Source organism: Camponotus floridanus, unplaced genomic scaffold (genome assembly GCF_003227725.1).
Source record: "Camponotus floridanus strain SB8 unplaced genomic scaffold, Cflo_v7.5 scaffold51, whole genome shotgun sequence".
Lineage (NCBI taxonomy): Eukaryota > Metazoa > Arthropoda > Insecta > Hymenoptera > Formicidae > Camponotus > Camponotus floridanus.
The window spans coordinates 37,604-49,809 of NW_020229670.1; the positions used below are offsets into that span (position 1 = coordinate 37,604).

The 12,206-nt window shown below is 27.8% G+C and overlaps 2 protein-coding genes across 2 annotated transcripts; one reads left to right on the forward strand and one right to left on the reverse strand.

The window, feature by feature from the left end:
* Positions 1-1,210: 1,210 nt before the first annotated feature.
* Positions 1,211-10,124, reverse strand: LOC105251992. Its single transcript, XM_011259148.3, has 5 exons — positions 9,928-10,124; positions 2,244-3,758; positions 1,828-1,860; positions 1,599-1,750; positions 1,211-1,514 (listed from the first exon to the last, which is right to left on the reverse strand). Exons 2-5 carry the CDS (start codon positions 3,421-3,423, stop codon positions 1,365-1,367), a joined length of 1,515 nt encoding a protein of 504 aa, XP_011257450.2. The 5' UTR covers positions 3,424-3,758; positions 9,928-10,124; the 3' UTR covers positions 1,211-1,364.
* Positions 6,996-10,960, forward strand: LOC105251991 (glycerate kinase). The gene is made up of 4 exons (XM_025412485.1): positions 6,996-7,382; positions 8,191-8,752; positions 9,357-10,228; positions 10,485-10,960. Exons 1-4 carry the CDS (start codon positions 7,125-7,127, stop codon positions 10,830-10,832), a joined length of 2,040 nt encoding a protein of 679 aa, XP_025268270.1. The 5' UTR covers positions 6,996-7,124; the 3' UTR covers positions 10,833-10,960.
* The last annotated feature ends 1,246 nt before the right edge of the window (positions 10,961-12,206 follow it).

Here is a 12,206-nt window from a genome sequence, read left to right on the forward strand (position 1 = left end):
CATTTAGCAATTAATAAAAAGTAAAAGATATTTATTATAGACATTATTATTTCATATATTTTTAAACTTGAAAATATAATATAGTTTCATAAGATCTTTTTCTATCTGCGAAAGGTACTGAAATATTAAGGCGAATTAATTAATTTTTCGACAATATATGTAATTATTTTAATATGCATAATCGCTTCAAATGATTTATCAAGAACCATAGCTTTCCAATTTAGTTATTCATATTCAAGATGGATCCTATTTTAATGAATCTTAAATCTTTAATGAATCTAGATTGTTCTATTAAGAATATTTATGAATAAACTTTAACATATAAACTTTAATTTTTAAGATGAAATTTGATAATATAATAAATAATATATTATAAAAGAACAGAACTACATTAATAATATTTGAACATTAATGCTCTAAGTAATAAAATTAATAAATGTTACAAATTAATGAATGCTATATATAAATGAATATCACACAAATTAATGCTGATACTTATTAAGCAAAAATACAATTTGAAACTATTACATATACATAGTGTGTGCGTGTGTATATACATATATGTTATCTAATTAATTATTCATTATATTACTATAAATAATTAAAGGATTGTCTGACATATTAATTTGTGTAAAAATTAGTTATATTTAAACATAATATATTTTTTATAATTATAATTTTAACAAATTTAGATATATATATATATATATATATATATATATATATATATATTGTGATAAATTGTTAAATTCACAAAATATGTATATATATACATATATATATATATATATATATATATATATATATGAAAAAACTTATTATTATTAAACAATATTTTTATAATATATTATAATCTACTTTATGTAAACAACCAATGGATAACACAAAATCATTTAAAAACTGAAAAATATTAAATATTAAATAAAGTTTCGAAATAATTTTGTTTCATGATTTTAGAATATTTAAACTTTAAAGAAAAAAAATTTTTTTGCAGATTTCCATAATATACTATTAATAAACTATATTTTAAATCTTAAATTATGCATTCGATTTAATAATTTAAAAAAAAAAAAATATATATATATATATATATATATATATATATATAATTATGTGTATTAATTGTATGTTAATATCATTTTTTGAAATACATCGTATCATCACGTATATACATAAAATATACATATATATATTGTATATAAATTTTGCTGTCGTGATGGGTCAATATACGATTTGCTAAAATATAAATAATCTTTAGAAAATTAAATGATATACTAAGAAAAAGTATGTGCTTAAATACAAAATATATATTACACTTGCAATACTATAATACAGATATAAAAATTCGTGACATTTTACTCGCGTTAATATATGACATGAGTAACATTAGCGTTACATTGCGATGTAACAGCTTCTTCAAGCGTACAGTCCAATTTTCGGTAATTAGCCGTGCTTGGTCGTCGTCTACTACGATTACTTCTGGATCTTCGACCCTCTAATACAATAGCAAGTATCTAAAATATAAAGAAATTGATAAATGAAACAAATTAAAAACAATAATACACAATGCTATATAAATGTGTATGAATTAAGCTCACCTTCTGCTTATTATGATAACCTATATATCCAGCAATACATGCCACTGTAATCACAGTGAAGTAAGTAAAGAAATGAGAATCATCCTCTGTTCTTATATTGGGATTCCGCAAATTCTCCTGTTTAGAACTTTCTGCATTTTCATTTTGATTCCCTTTTAAAAAAATGTATATATAAGTAGATCATTATATATAATTAATTAATATAAAAACAATTGTGCAGCATTCTTACCTGTTGATTGTTGATTTGTATCTTTATCTGTATCTGAAAATTAAGTAAATAATATACATATATTATATACGTGTATTACATTTATAAAAAAAAATATTATAAAGTACATTATTTGTAAAAATAGATTAGTAAATATAAGATATACATTTTATATTTAAATATACATGTGAAATTTAATGTTCTTTAACAATAATTATGTACATACTTCTATATAAGTTATTTTGTACAAAAAATTGACACAAGTTGATACAAGTTGATTATTTTGTACAAAAATATTGACACAAAATATATAATTATATAAACATATGCGATTCTCCAATCAATTTTTTTAACTTTTATTCAAGATATAATCATTTTCAATTTTCAAATATTTTCAAAAATAAATTAGATAAATATAAATTTATCAACATTAATACCTTCTATATTGCTAGTTTCTATATCTCTAGTAGTGTCTATATCTCCATCTGAATTTTTAACATCTTGTATATAATCTTGTGTATTTTCAGATAATGTACTAGTTTTTAAATCATCACTATTTTCTTCCTTAAATTCTTCTCCTTTTTCTTTACTTATATCCTTCTTTGGCACATTACTTGTAGGATTGTTCATTGATGAAACTTGCAAATCACTTGGAGGGATTGGAAGGATAGTTTTTATAGGTTTCACAATTTTAACAGTTTCAGTTTCATCAATCTTTTTATTTTCGTGAAGCAGTGGAGATGATTTATGAGCAGATGTTTTTAAATCAGTATTTAATTTCTTTTGGGCCTTATTTAACTTCTCATCATCAGATTTTTCATTCTCCATATCAAGTTCTGCATGTATGGTTGATTCAGTTTGAGTCACATTTAAGGAAGTTTTTTCAACATTACTGTTTTCAGAAATATTAGATATAAGTTTATTATTGTTTCTGTATTTTTCTTCATTGGATTCTTTCATTTCATTAGCTTCTATTGTTTTATACTCTATTTTATTACTTGTTGTCTCATTTATTACAAAATTTTGTTTTGTTCCTGTTCTATTTGCTTTTTTGTCATCATACTTCTTGATCCAAGCAAATACTGCACATAACGGTTTCAATTTATCATCGAAGTCAAAACACATTTTCTGACATTTATTCAATTCCTTAAGCATTTCAATCAATGTTTTCAAATATGAATCTATTTGATTGTATGATGATGTGAATCCTTGTAAATTAACGCAAAAATCCTTTTCTTTTTTCAGAGTTGCATTAAGAACAAATTTCTCCAAATTTAGAGTTAATATTGTTGTATTAGAGTTCTGACTAGAATATTGACAAATCTTATATGCTGCATCATAAAGTCCTAAACACAGGAAAATATTTAAATTCTGTTCATTAAAGTCCAAAGGAACTGTAGGATACGGCAATGATGCACAAAGTTTTGCATATTCTGATTCATATAAACATTTAGATGCCGCACATAGATTTGTGTCATTCTTCATAACTTCGATGATATTCGGTTTCTGGATTATCGATGCCTTCGCGGGAGAGCTTATCACTCCCGTGAAGGAAACAATTAGAATAAGAATGTTTAGCACTAATGCAACATGAAATAAAACGTAACGGTTTTCCATTATTTCCAGAGATAAATTTCCAGCCTCTATTGTGCAAGTCAAGTAAACCGTCTATCAGTTACTCAATATTATTCATAATTTTGTCGCCTTAATTTTTGTGAACACCGATCATTTCCTAAAAAAAGTCTCATACACTCCCACTCTCGCACAGTCCGTATTGTTCTAGGAACGTTGTACGTCGATTAATATATTTTTCTCTTTCATAACCTCTTTTATGTGTTCAATTTTCTTATAATACGTATCCAGACAGAAACTCGAGAGAGCGACCATTTTCGCATTTTTCGTGCAACCAGAGAGAAGACTGACAGATGTCATGGCCTGCTTTTAGATGATCCCTGAAAGCGACACTCTCTCTATGGACATTGAAAACGTGGACATGAACTACAAAGCCAATGTCCATGATTGTTTTCAGAGGGTAATATATAATGTGCACAATTTCTGGTTTCATTCCGTGCTATGTGCACGAAATGCCGGTAACACCAGAGTATAACAAGACACTTATGTATATAAATTGATAGTAAATAAATTATTCAATCGCGAAAGATACTGAATCTTCTAACGTAATGTTCAAAAATGAAATAAATATTTTTCTATATTCATTGTCATATTTATGTTATATTTTTATTTACAAAACACAAAAAATGCCTGCTGTGGAATAAAAACATTTTTTTTAACCGTATTTCTATAAATTCTAATTAGCAGTAAACTTTAATCTTTAATATTTATTAATCATTTTTTTAATTATCTAAAAATTTAATTATTAATACATGTATAGAATTTGTCAAATTAATCACTGATTCTTCTAAAGTTTTTATAATTAAGATTCGAAAAATATAGATGTTATAAAATATTTTAAATGTCTCTTCCTTTATATAAAATATAAAGAATTCATATGTTCCATTTTAATATAGCCAACATTATTTATATATTTTTATTATAATTTTTATACCAGCATAATATTTTTATGATTAATACTTTATATAATACAATGTACTAAATTATAAAATTTAATTATAAAATGTAATTACAAGATAGTATTACTATTAATAAATAGATTGTATGCATACTGTCTTTTAGTTTCTAATCATTTTCAATCACTATGCATTTCTATCCAATATATTCTCTTCTTCGAGTTCTTGGATTATTATGGTTTATTGTATTCCTTTGTGTTAAAATCATAAGCATTACCATTTGTCATGCTTATTCCTTTCTAGGAAGTACTCCCTGGAGTCCAATATTAGAGTCGAAATATTTTCTATGGACATTTGTTCTCTCGGTTATAGATATTTAAATCACTCAGAGAGAGAGAGAGAGAGAGAGAGAGAGAGAGAGAGAAGAAGAAGAAGAAGAGAGGGTTCCGATTTATATCGAATTTGATGTCATTTTAATCGCAAAATTCTCATTATTTCATTAAAATTATTTTCAAAAAAAATAAAATGCATTTTATTTTTTATAGTAAGATAACATACATATATTCGTGAAATGTTATATTAGAGAAAAGAAATCTCGCGTAAGAGATTTCGGAACTCTTTTTACGATACATCATCTCGCTTGCTCTATTCGTTCTCGCTCTCGTTTTCAATGATATCGGGAATTTTTTTGTTACTTATAATAATTTACAACTTTAAATATCCATAAAATAACAACTAAAATTTTTATATTTTATTTAATCTGTTTGAAAATAATTAAAATAGATTAATGAAATGAATTTTTATGTTTAAAATGGCATCAAGCATGACATAATTCAGATAAATTTTCCTTATTGTTAGATAAATAAAAAATTATATCTAATCGAAAATTAATATTCGAATGACAAATGTTGGGTTGTTAATATGATTATTTTTTATTTTTATTTTTTTTTTTTTTTTGCGAGAATCTCGATAACTTTAAAATTATGTTCCATAAGATAAACTATTAAGAAATATAAAAAAATTTAATTTCCATATATTCAATATTATATTTACTGTTTTTTAACAAATAAAATTCAATTTACTGAATTTTATATAAGTTTTATCTCTCTCTTTTCTATTTTTTATGACGAAAATAAAATATCCTAAACAATGTATATTACAACAATGTATATTACATAAAATTTTATTAATAGCATATATTGATGTTTAGAATATATGCTTGAATGGAAAAAAGAAATCGCGCTAACGTTTATTATTAATTACGTCTATATTATCGTCTATATATCGTATATATATACGAGACGTATTTCTGGTCTATAAATTGTGAATGTAGCACGGACATGAACCAAAATCAACTGTTTTATTGGCACCTAAAAGTGGATGTGGCCATGTAGTTCCAGGCAGCATAAAATGGATGTACGCACCGCTAGTGTACGATGTAGGGAAAACGTTCCCTGAAAAATGGCAGCATGGCCCCTCTCAAGCTTCTCTCTGTTAAAGCTTGCTTAGTACTGACATCTGCATTCACTTTCGAGGCTATCTTGAATTAGAACATTGTTGATAAAATCACCTTTTAGTGCTATATCCATGAATTATGGATTAATGGACCACATCAGGAACACATCTCATATATAAATTGAATTATATCTTTTATTAAATGTCTGATGTCTGTGATTTTTATTTATTTTAACATATTGCTTCTAAATTAATAAAAAATAGATAATAATTAAATGAGAAAAGATAATTATACCTTTCATTAAATGTCTGTGATTTTTATTTATTTTATCATGATGCTTCTAAATTAGTAAAGAAACAGATGATAATTTTAAACGAGAAAACTTGATTATTCGAAAGAATCTTGAATTATTCGAAAGAAACGATAGCATTCTCGTTTTTAGGACACTCGGACTTCTGTCTAATATATCATTCGCAGGTTCGTGTCAAATATTGATGCATCGTGAGATAATTGCGCTATCTAAAACATTATTGTTACCTATTCATTGAACATATCAACTAGCCAAGTCAGACAAACAGAAATTTATTCGTAATGTTGATGTATGTATGTTGATATATACTATTATTTATATACCAATTATTCGTATTTTGATTAATAAAGATAAGAAAGGCATACATCAACGAAATATTTTGGTGCTTTCATCAAAGGTATAAAAATTACGTTACAAGGCATAAATTTAATAATCACGATTAATATATTAATATTATACACTCATATCAATCGATTTTTGTGAATCTTTATTTATTATAATATAATTATATAATAATTGTTATACAATAATTTTATAAGAATTTTAAATTTGCTTACATTAATGTTATTGTATTTTTTATTTTTTTAAATTTTTCTAAATATATATATATTTTTTGGGATAATTATAATTATTTAGTGCTTGATAATAATACTCATTAATGTAAATATATCGTAATTATTCATTACACACTTAAAGAAAGACAATAAATATATAATTAAAAAAACAGGTGTACTAATTCTTGAATAATTATTTCTTGTTTCTAATAATCGATTAAAACCAAAGGAATTTTATAATCATACGCGCATTTAATGAATTTTACATTAAAATTCATATAAAAATTAATATAATAAATTAAAATTAATTTACGAACTTTTTTACGATTGAAACAAGATAACCCAAAACAATATGAAATTATATTCAGCACAGTAACCTAAAATGTAACTCTCAACCATGAGAATATTCCATATCAGTTATTTCCGATAATTTTACTATTTTCACAAAATCATAAAAGTTTTATTAAATCATGCAACAACATGAAAGAAAGCACAAATATCGCAAACAGGAAGAAATCGATCCGTTAAAACAAGAAGAAACAGCGCGAAAAATTGCGGCGAAAGAAGCCAAAAGACAGCAAGTCATAGAGGATGTGAAACTTTCTTTAAAACGAAGACGATTTGATAGAATAGCGATAGAAAATGCGCGTTCCGACATAGAAGCAAACATTCGACAGAAAGAAATTAGAGATATGAAAAAGTTACGCGGAGAAAAAACAATGTTGCAGGTTATATCATAACATAAAAAATTTTTACTGCTTCGTATCAAATGAATAAGTTGTTTTTTATGCTTTAAATACCATGAATACTTATTACTTCCTCCCTCTTTTCCCCCTCTCTCTTTTCTTCTCTCCTCTCTCTTGTCTTTATATATATATATATATATATATATATATATACATATATATATATATGCATATTAATCACTCAAAAAAAGAAAGAAAAAATTTATATCTTATTTTATATATATTATATTATATATTTTTATATATAATTTATATTAAATCTTAAAAAAGAGAATTTTTGTCTTTTTTATTTCATATGCGACTTTTTTATTTTATCTTTTTTATTTTATCTTCATATGCATCTTTCATATGCGACTTTTTTATTTTATCTTTTTTATTTTATATTCGACTTATGTTTTAAATACACACATATTAACATCAATTTTAGTAAAAGCTACATTCCATTCTTTCCATGTACATTATCGATATATATACAATATAAATAATCTTCATAAATAAATGTTTCCAATCATAAAATTTTCAAAAAGGAATAATATTTTTGATCTCACATGACAATATTTATGCATATTTTAAATTGTTAATAATAAATACTCAATCGAAAATATTAACAGTTTGTAATGCAACAATAATAAAATGGCATAATTTTATATCATACGTTTATATTTGAAGAGCATGATAAAAGTTATAACGTTATAATAATTATAGAAATAATATTTTAGAGATCTCTACAAAGTCTTTATGCTTTAGTATATAAATTTACGTAAACTATCGAAATTCTCAATGGATACAGATTCGTAAAGATCTCAGTGCTATCATCGAAGCGGGTATAAAATGCATTTGTCCATCAATAATTATACCTAAGAAGATTAAGTATGATGGTCGTACGACGCTAACAATTAACAATGTCAAGTATAAAATAAAAAATAATTTACATATTGTTGGCTGGGGCAAGGAAGTTGTTACAATGAGTTCGGCGTTTGAAAAAGTGGTTGGCAAACAACTGAAAAGAGGATTTATAGTGGTACCTCGCAAATCGATCTCTATGATGTGGAACTTTCCAGAAGCGTTTCCAAAGTTAGACAGTCGTATAACTTTCGTTGAAGCCGGAATGAATGGACAACCAGATGAGAAAACAGTCGAAATTACGCAGAAGATCGTGAATTACTGTAAACGACTGAAAAAACGTGACTTATTGATAGTTATGCTGTCGCGAGATCTAGATGATCTTCTGTGCTGCCCGCAAAATACAATTACATTAAAAGATAAGTTAAGAGTTCTCAACAGGTTAAAAGCTGCTAATGCGACTCTCGAGGAGATCAATATCGTGAGAAATAAACTTTCTGCGATAAGAGGTAAATGGTTTAGTTAGGTGCGAGAAAATTTTATTAGTCGCTTCTCTCTGATGAAACTTTCAACTCACATTTCGATTCTTATGTTCCATCGAAAGTCTAAGCATAATCTTATTAAACAGACAAATGTAATCTAAGACAGATTAATTTCCTCATTACTAATATTTAATATTACAATAAAAATTAAATTACATTGATTATTTGATCTTTCAATTATATTAATGTATTGAAAAAAAAGAAAAGAGAAAAATTATAATTTAAAATATAAAAAATTATAATACAATATAATTTTTTTTTGTTTGTTTCTTAAGTTAAAAGGAAAAAAATTTTCATGTAAAGAAAAAAGAAGAAATTTAAATAATTTTTCAATTATTCTTTTTCTCTTTCTTCTTTCTTTATATATCTAACTTTTCTCAACTATGTCTAACAATATTATCGAAAAGAAACTTTCGTCGTTATTATAGATAGTATAGATAGTTATATATATAAACATGTACCTTTTTCTACGATTCTAAAAGAAAAAAATATAAATTAGATCTTATTAGATCTTTCAATTTTAAATAATAATTAAAAGATTATGGGCAAAATTAAAAGATAATTTTTTCAGGTGGTGATCTGGCACGTTTGGCATATCCAGCCAAAATCATCACTCTCTTCACATCTGACATGTTAGCAGAACCATTGGAACAATTGGGAGGTGGTCCGTGTGTTTACGATCCAAAGAACCAAAAAGCTCTAGCGATTTTGATCAAGTATAAACTTGTCGACAAAGTATCGCAAAACGTACGCGAGTTGTTAGGGGAATCCGGCTCCCGGAAGATGAGGGCGGACGCCCAATTGAACGAGAAGAAGAGGTATAAGTTCGTACAGCAATATGTGATCGCGTGCAACGCCGATGCTATAGAGTGTATGGCGAGGGAAGCCCTTAAATTGGGACTGTCCCCTTTGAAATTAAACTCCACCTGTAGCGGAACCGTCGAGGAATTCGCGCAGGAATACGTAAAGATCGCGTCGCTAATGATCCTGGCGGTTGAGAACAAAATTACCAAGTTGGAGATGTACGAGCAAATGAAGGAAAGTCCGATATGTCCTCTGACCGACCGGAAGGTGTGGGAGATGTTTCCTACGAAGGACAAATGGAGTTTGGGACTATGTCTTTTGCTGGGAGGTCGACCAACCTTTAATCTCGGCGAGAATTCCGGCAAGAGTGGTCCCAATCAAGAGCTCGCCCTCTACTTTTCCTTATATTGGTACATGCGTACAAAGCAATATCCAATTTTGCGAGGATACACCGTCTGGTTCCTCGGCGGTAGCTCTTACGGAAGAGACGGCAATACCAGCGCATCTGGCGCATTCGGATACAAGAGCCTCGCTACTGACATTCACCCGGAATACGAAAAAGCAAAGAGTATATATAAGACTGCCTTTCTAAAATGGCGGAAGCTCGCCGAAGATAAACAGAGCGAGTCGAGGATCGTGGTAAGAGCGCGACAGCGATAACCTACTTTATTTTTTATCACGCTCGCGTACAGCCGAATAAAGCGGAAGCGATGAAATATTGAAACATCGCGCACTGGGGGAAGTCGATGATATTGTCAGCCAGACGCGGGGAAAAAAGGGGAGAGGAGGGTTTTCAATGCAGAACACTTTGCGAAGCACAATGCATAGAACTTTAGATTTGTATTATTGTGGCATTGATTCGCAACGCTGTAATTCATGCGAAATCTTTTTGCAGAAAGCTCGCCAAACGATGAAAGACGCGGAGGAAATGAAGAAGAGGTATGCCGCTATTCTACCGGAACGAGTTTTAAGGGAAAACAATACAAATTTGTTTTTCTCGAGTATCAACAACGGCGACGAGTTATTACAATTAAAGAGAGAAAATTATTACATGCTCGCGGATGTCGGAGATCTTCACGTTATACATATCGCCCGTTTCCAGTGCAACTGCAGCGGTACCTGTCACGTAGACGAAGATAGGATATACGCCGATAGAGACTATCCTGTCAATCGTATGTTATCGGCGACGGTAGTCCCAGTGTTACAATATTGTTGTCGGGTCGCAGCACCGAAGAGCCTTTGATTATTTACGACCCTGTTGTGTGCCAGATTTTGTGATGGATTTTACTCCGTTTTCCTCCAAATTCATACACGACCTGATTTCTTGGATTAATGTATAGACATCTTATTTCCGATTTAATATTTCACATATCGAACATTCATAAATCATTTAAAACATATTTGCGTTAATAATGCATATTTAATTTACCAACATGTAACTATACATTATAATAAACATCAAAACAAATTCAATAAATCAATTGTGCAATAAATATATATAAATAAATATCATGTAGAAAATTTTATTACAACTTCCAACTACATTGCTGCTATATTTGCGCTTTATCACGATATATTTTTAAATCTTAATACGTCTTTCCAATTCAATATGAATATTTTATTGTCGATAGTAATAAATTGTATGTTCTGAAAGCAGCTACAGATCTATTATACATATCTATTTTTAAAATTTACGATGCCGTATACTTTTCTTATTTTGAGATTCTATTATAGAATTCAAAAAATCCTTCTACGCTATATAAAATGCATTAAAGATTTATTTATTAAATTAATTATTAAATTATTATTTATTAATTAATTATTAAATTAAATTATTATTTATTAAAAAAATATTTTTGCTGTAATATAAGACACAAAATAAATTTATTACGAATAGAATTATTACAGTGCACTCAATACTTGAACTCTAAGTTTATCAAATGTAAAATTATGCTAACATTTTATCTTTCCGCTGTTTATACTTATTGATAACGTATTGATTTTTATAGCCTCATATTGCGCGTTATTTGACATACAATAGCATTTATAATAAATCCAACAAAAATATTAATGCTGTAAATGTTAATGTTAATTATGTCTATACAATTAAAATCATAAGCTATAAATTACTCCGATTTAATTTATTATGCAAATTAAGTCAATAAATCTGTTTTGTAAATCAAAAATTTGTCAACGATAAAATAATTCCTATTGAGTGAGATCGACTTTTTGAGCGAGAACGTACGAAACGAAAGTCCCAAGAAGCTCATTTCGCCCTTCCTTGACATAATAGAGATCTTCTAGCTCGGCATGTCCCCTGGGATCGGTATCAATCCCGTTCAACAAAGCCCTGGGAATGGACTCACCTACCGACGACATATCCGCGATACGGCGTAGTTCTGTGAGTGCGTTTCTTTCTTACGTTTCTTTGTGACCAAATCCAAAATGCCTTTGAGAATACCACTTACAGAATGCGTGTGCGAGCTTCTTGTATTTAACATTGCTCAATTTAATTCGGTTAAGCTTGTCTGCTGTTGGGAAAATTGTAGCAAGATATCGATGTCGGCAACAATAATTCTAATAAAAGCAAAAAAGGTGAATTTAAAAAGAAACGCAC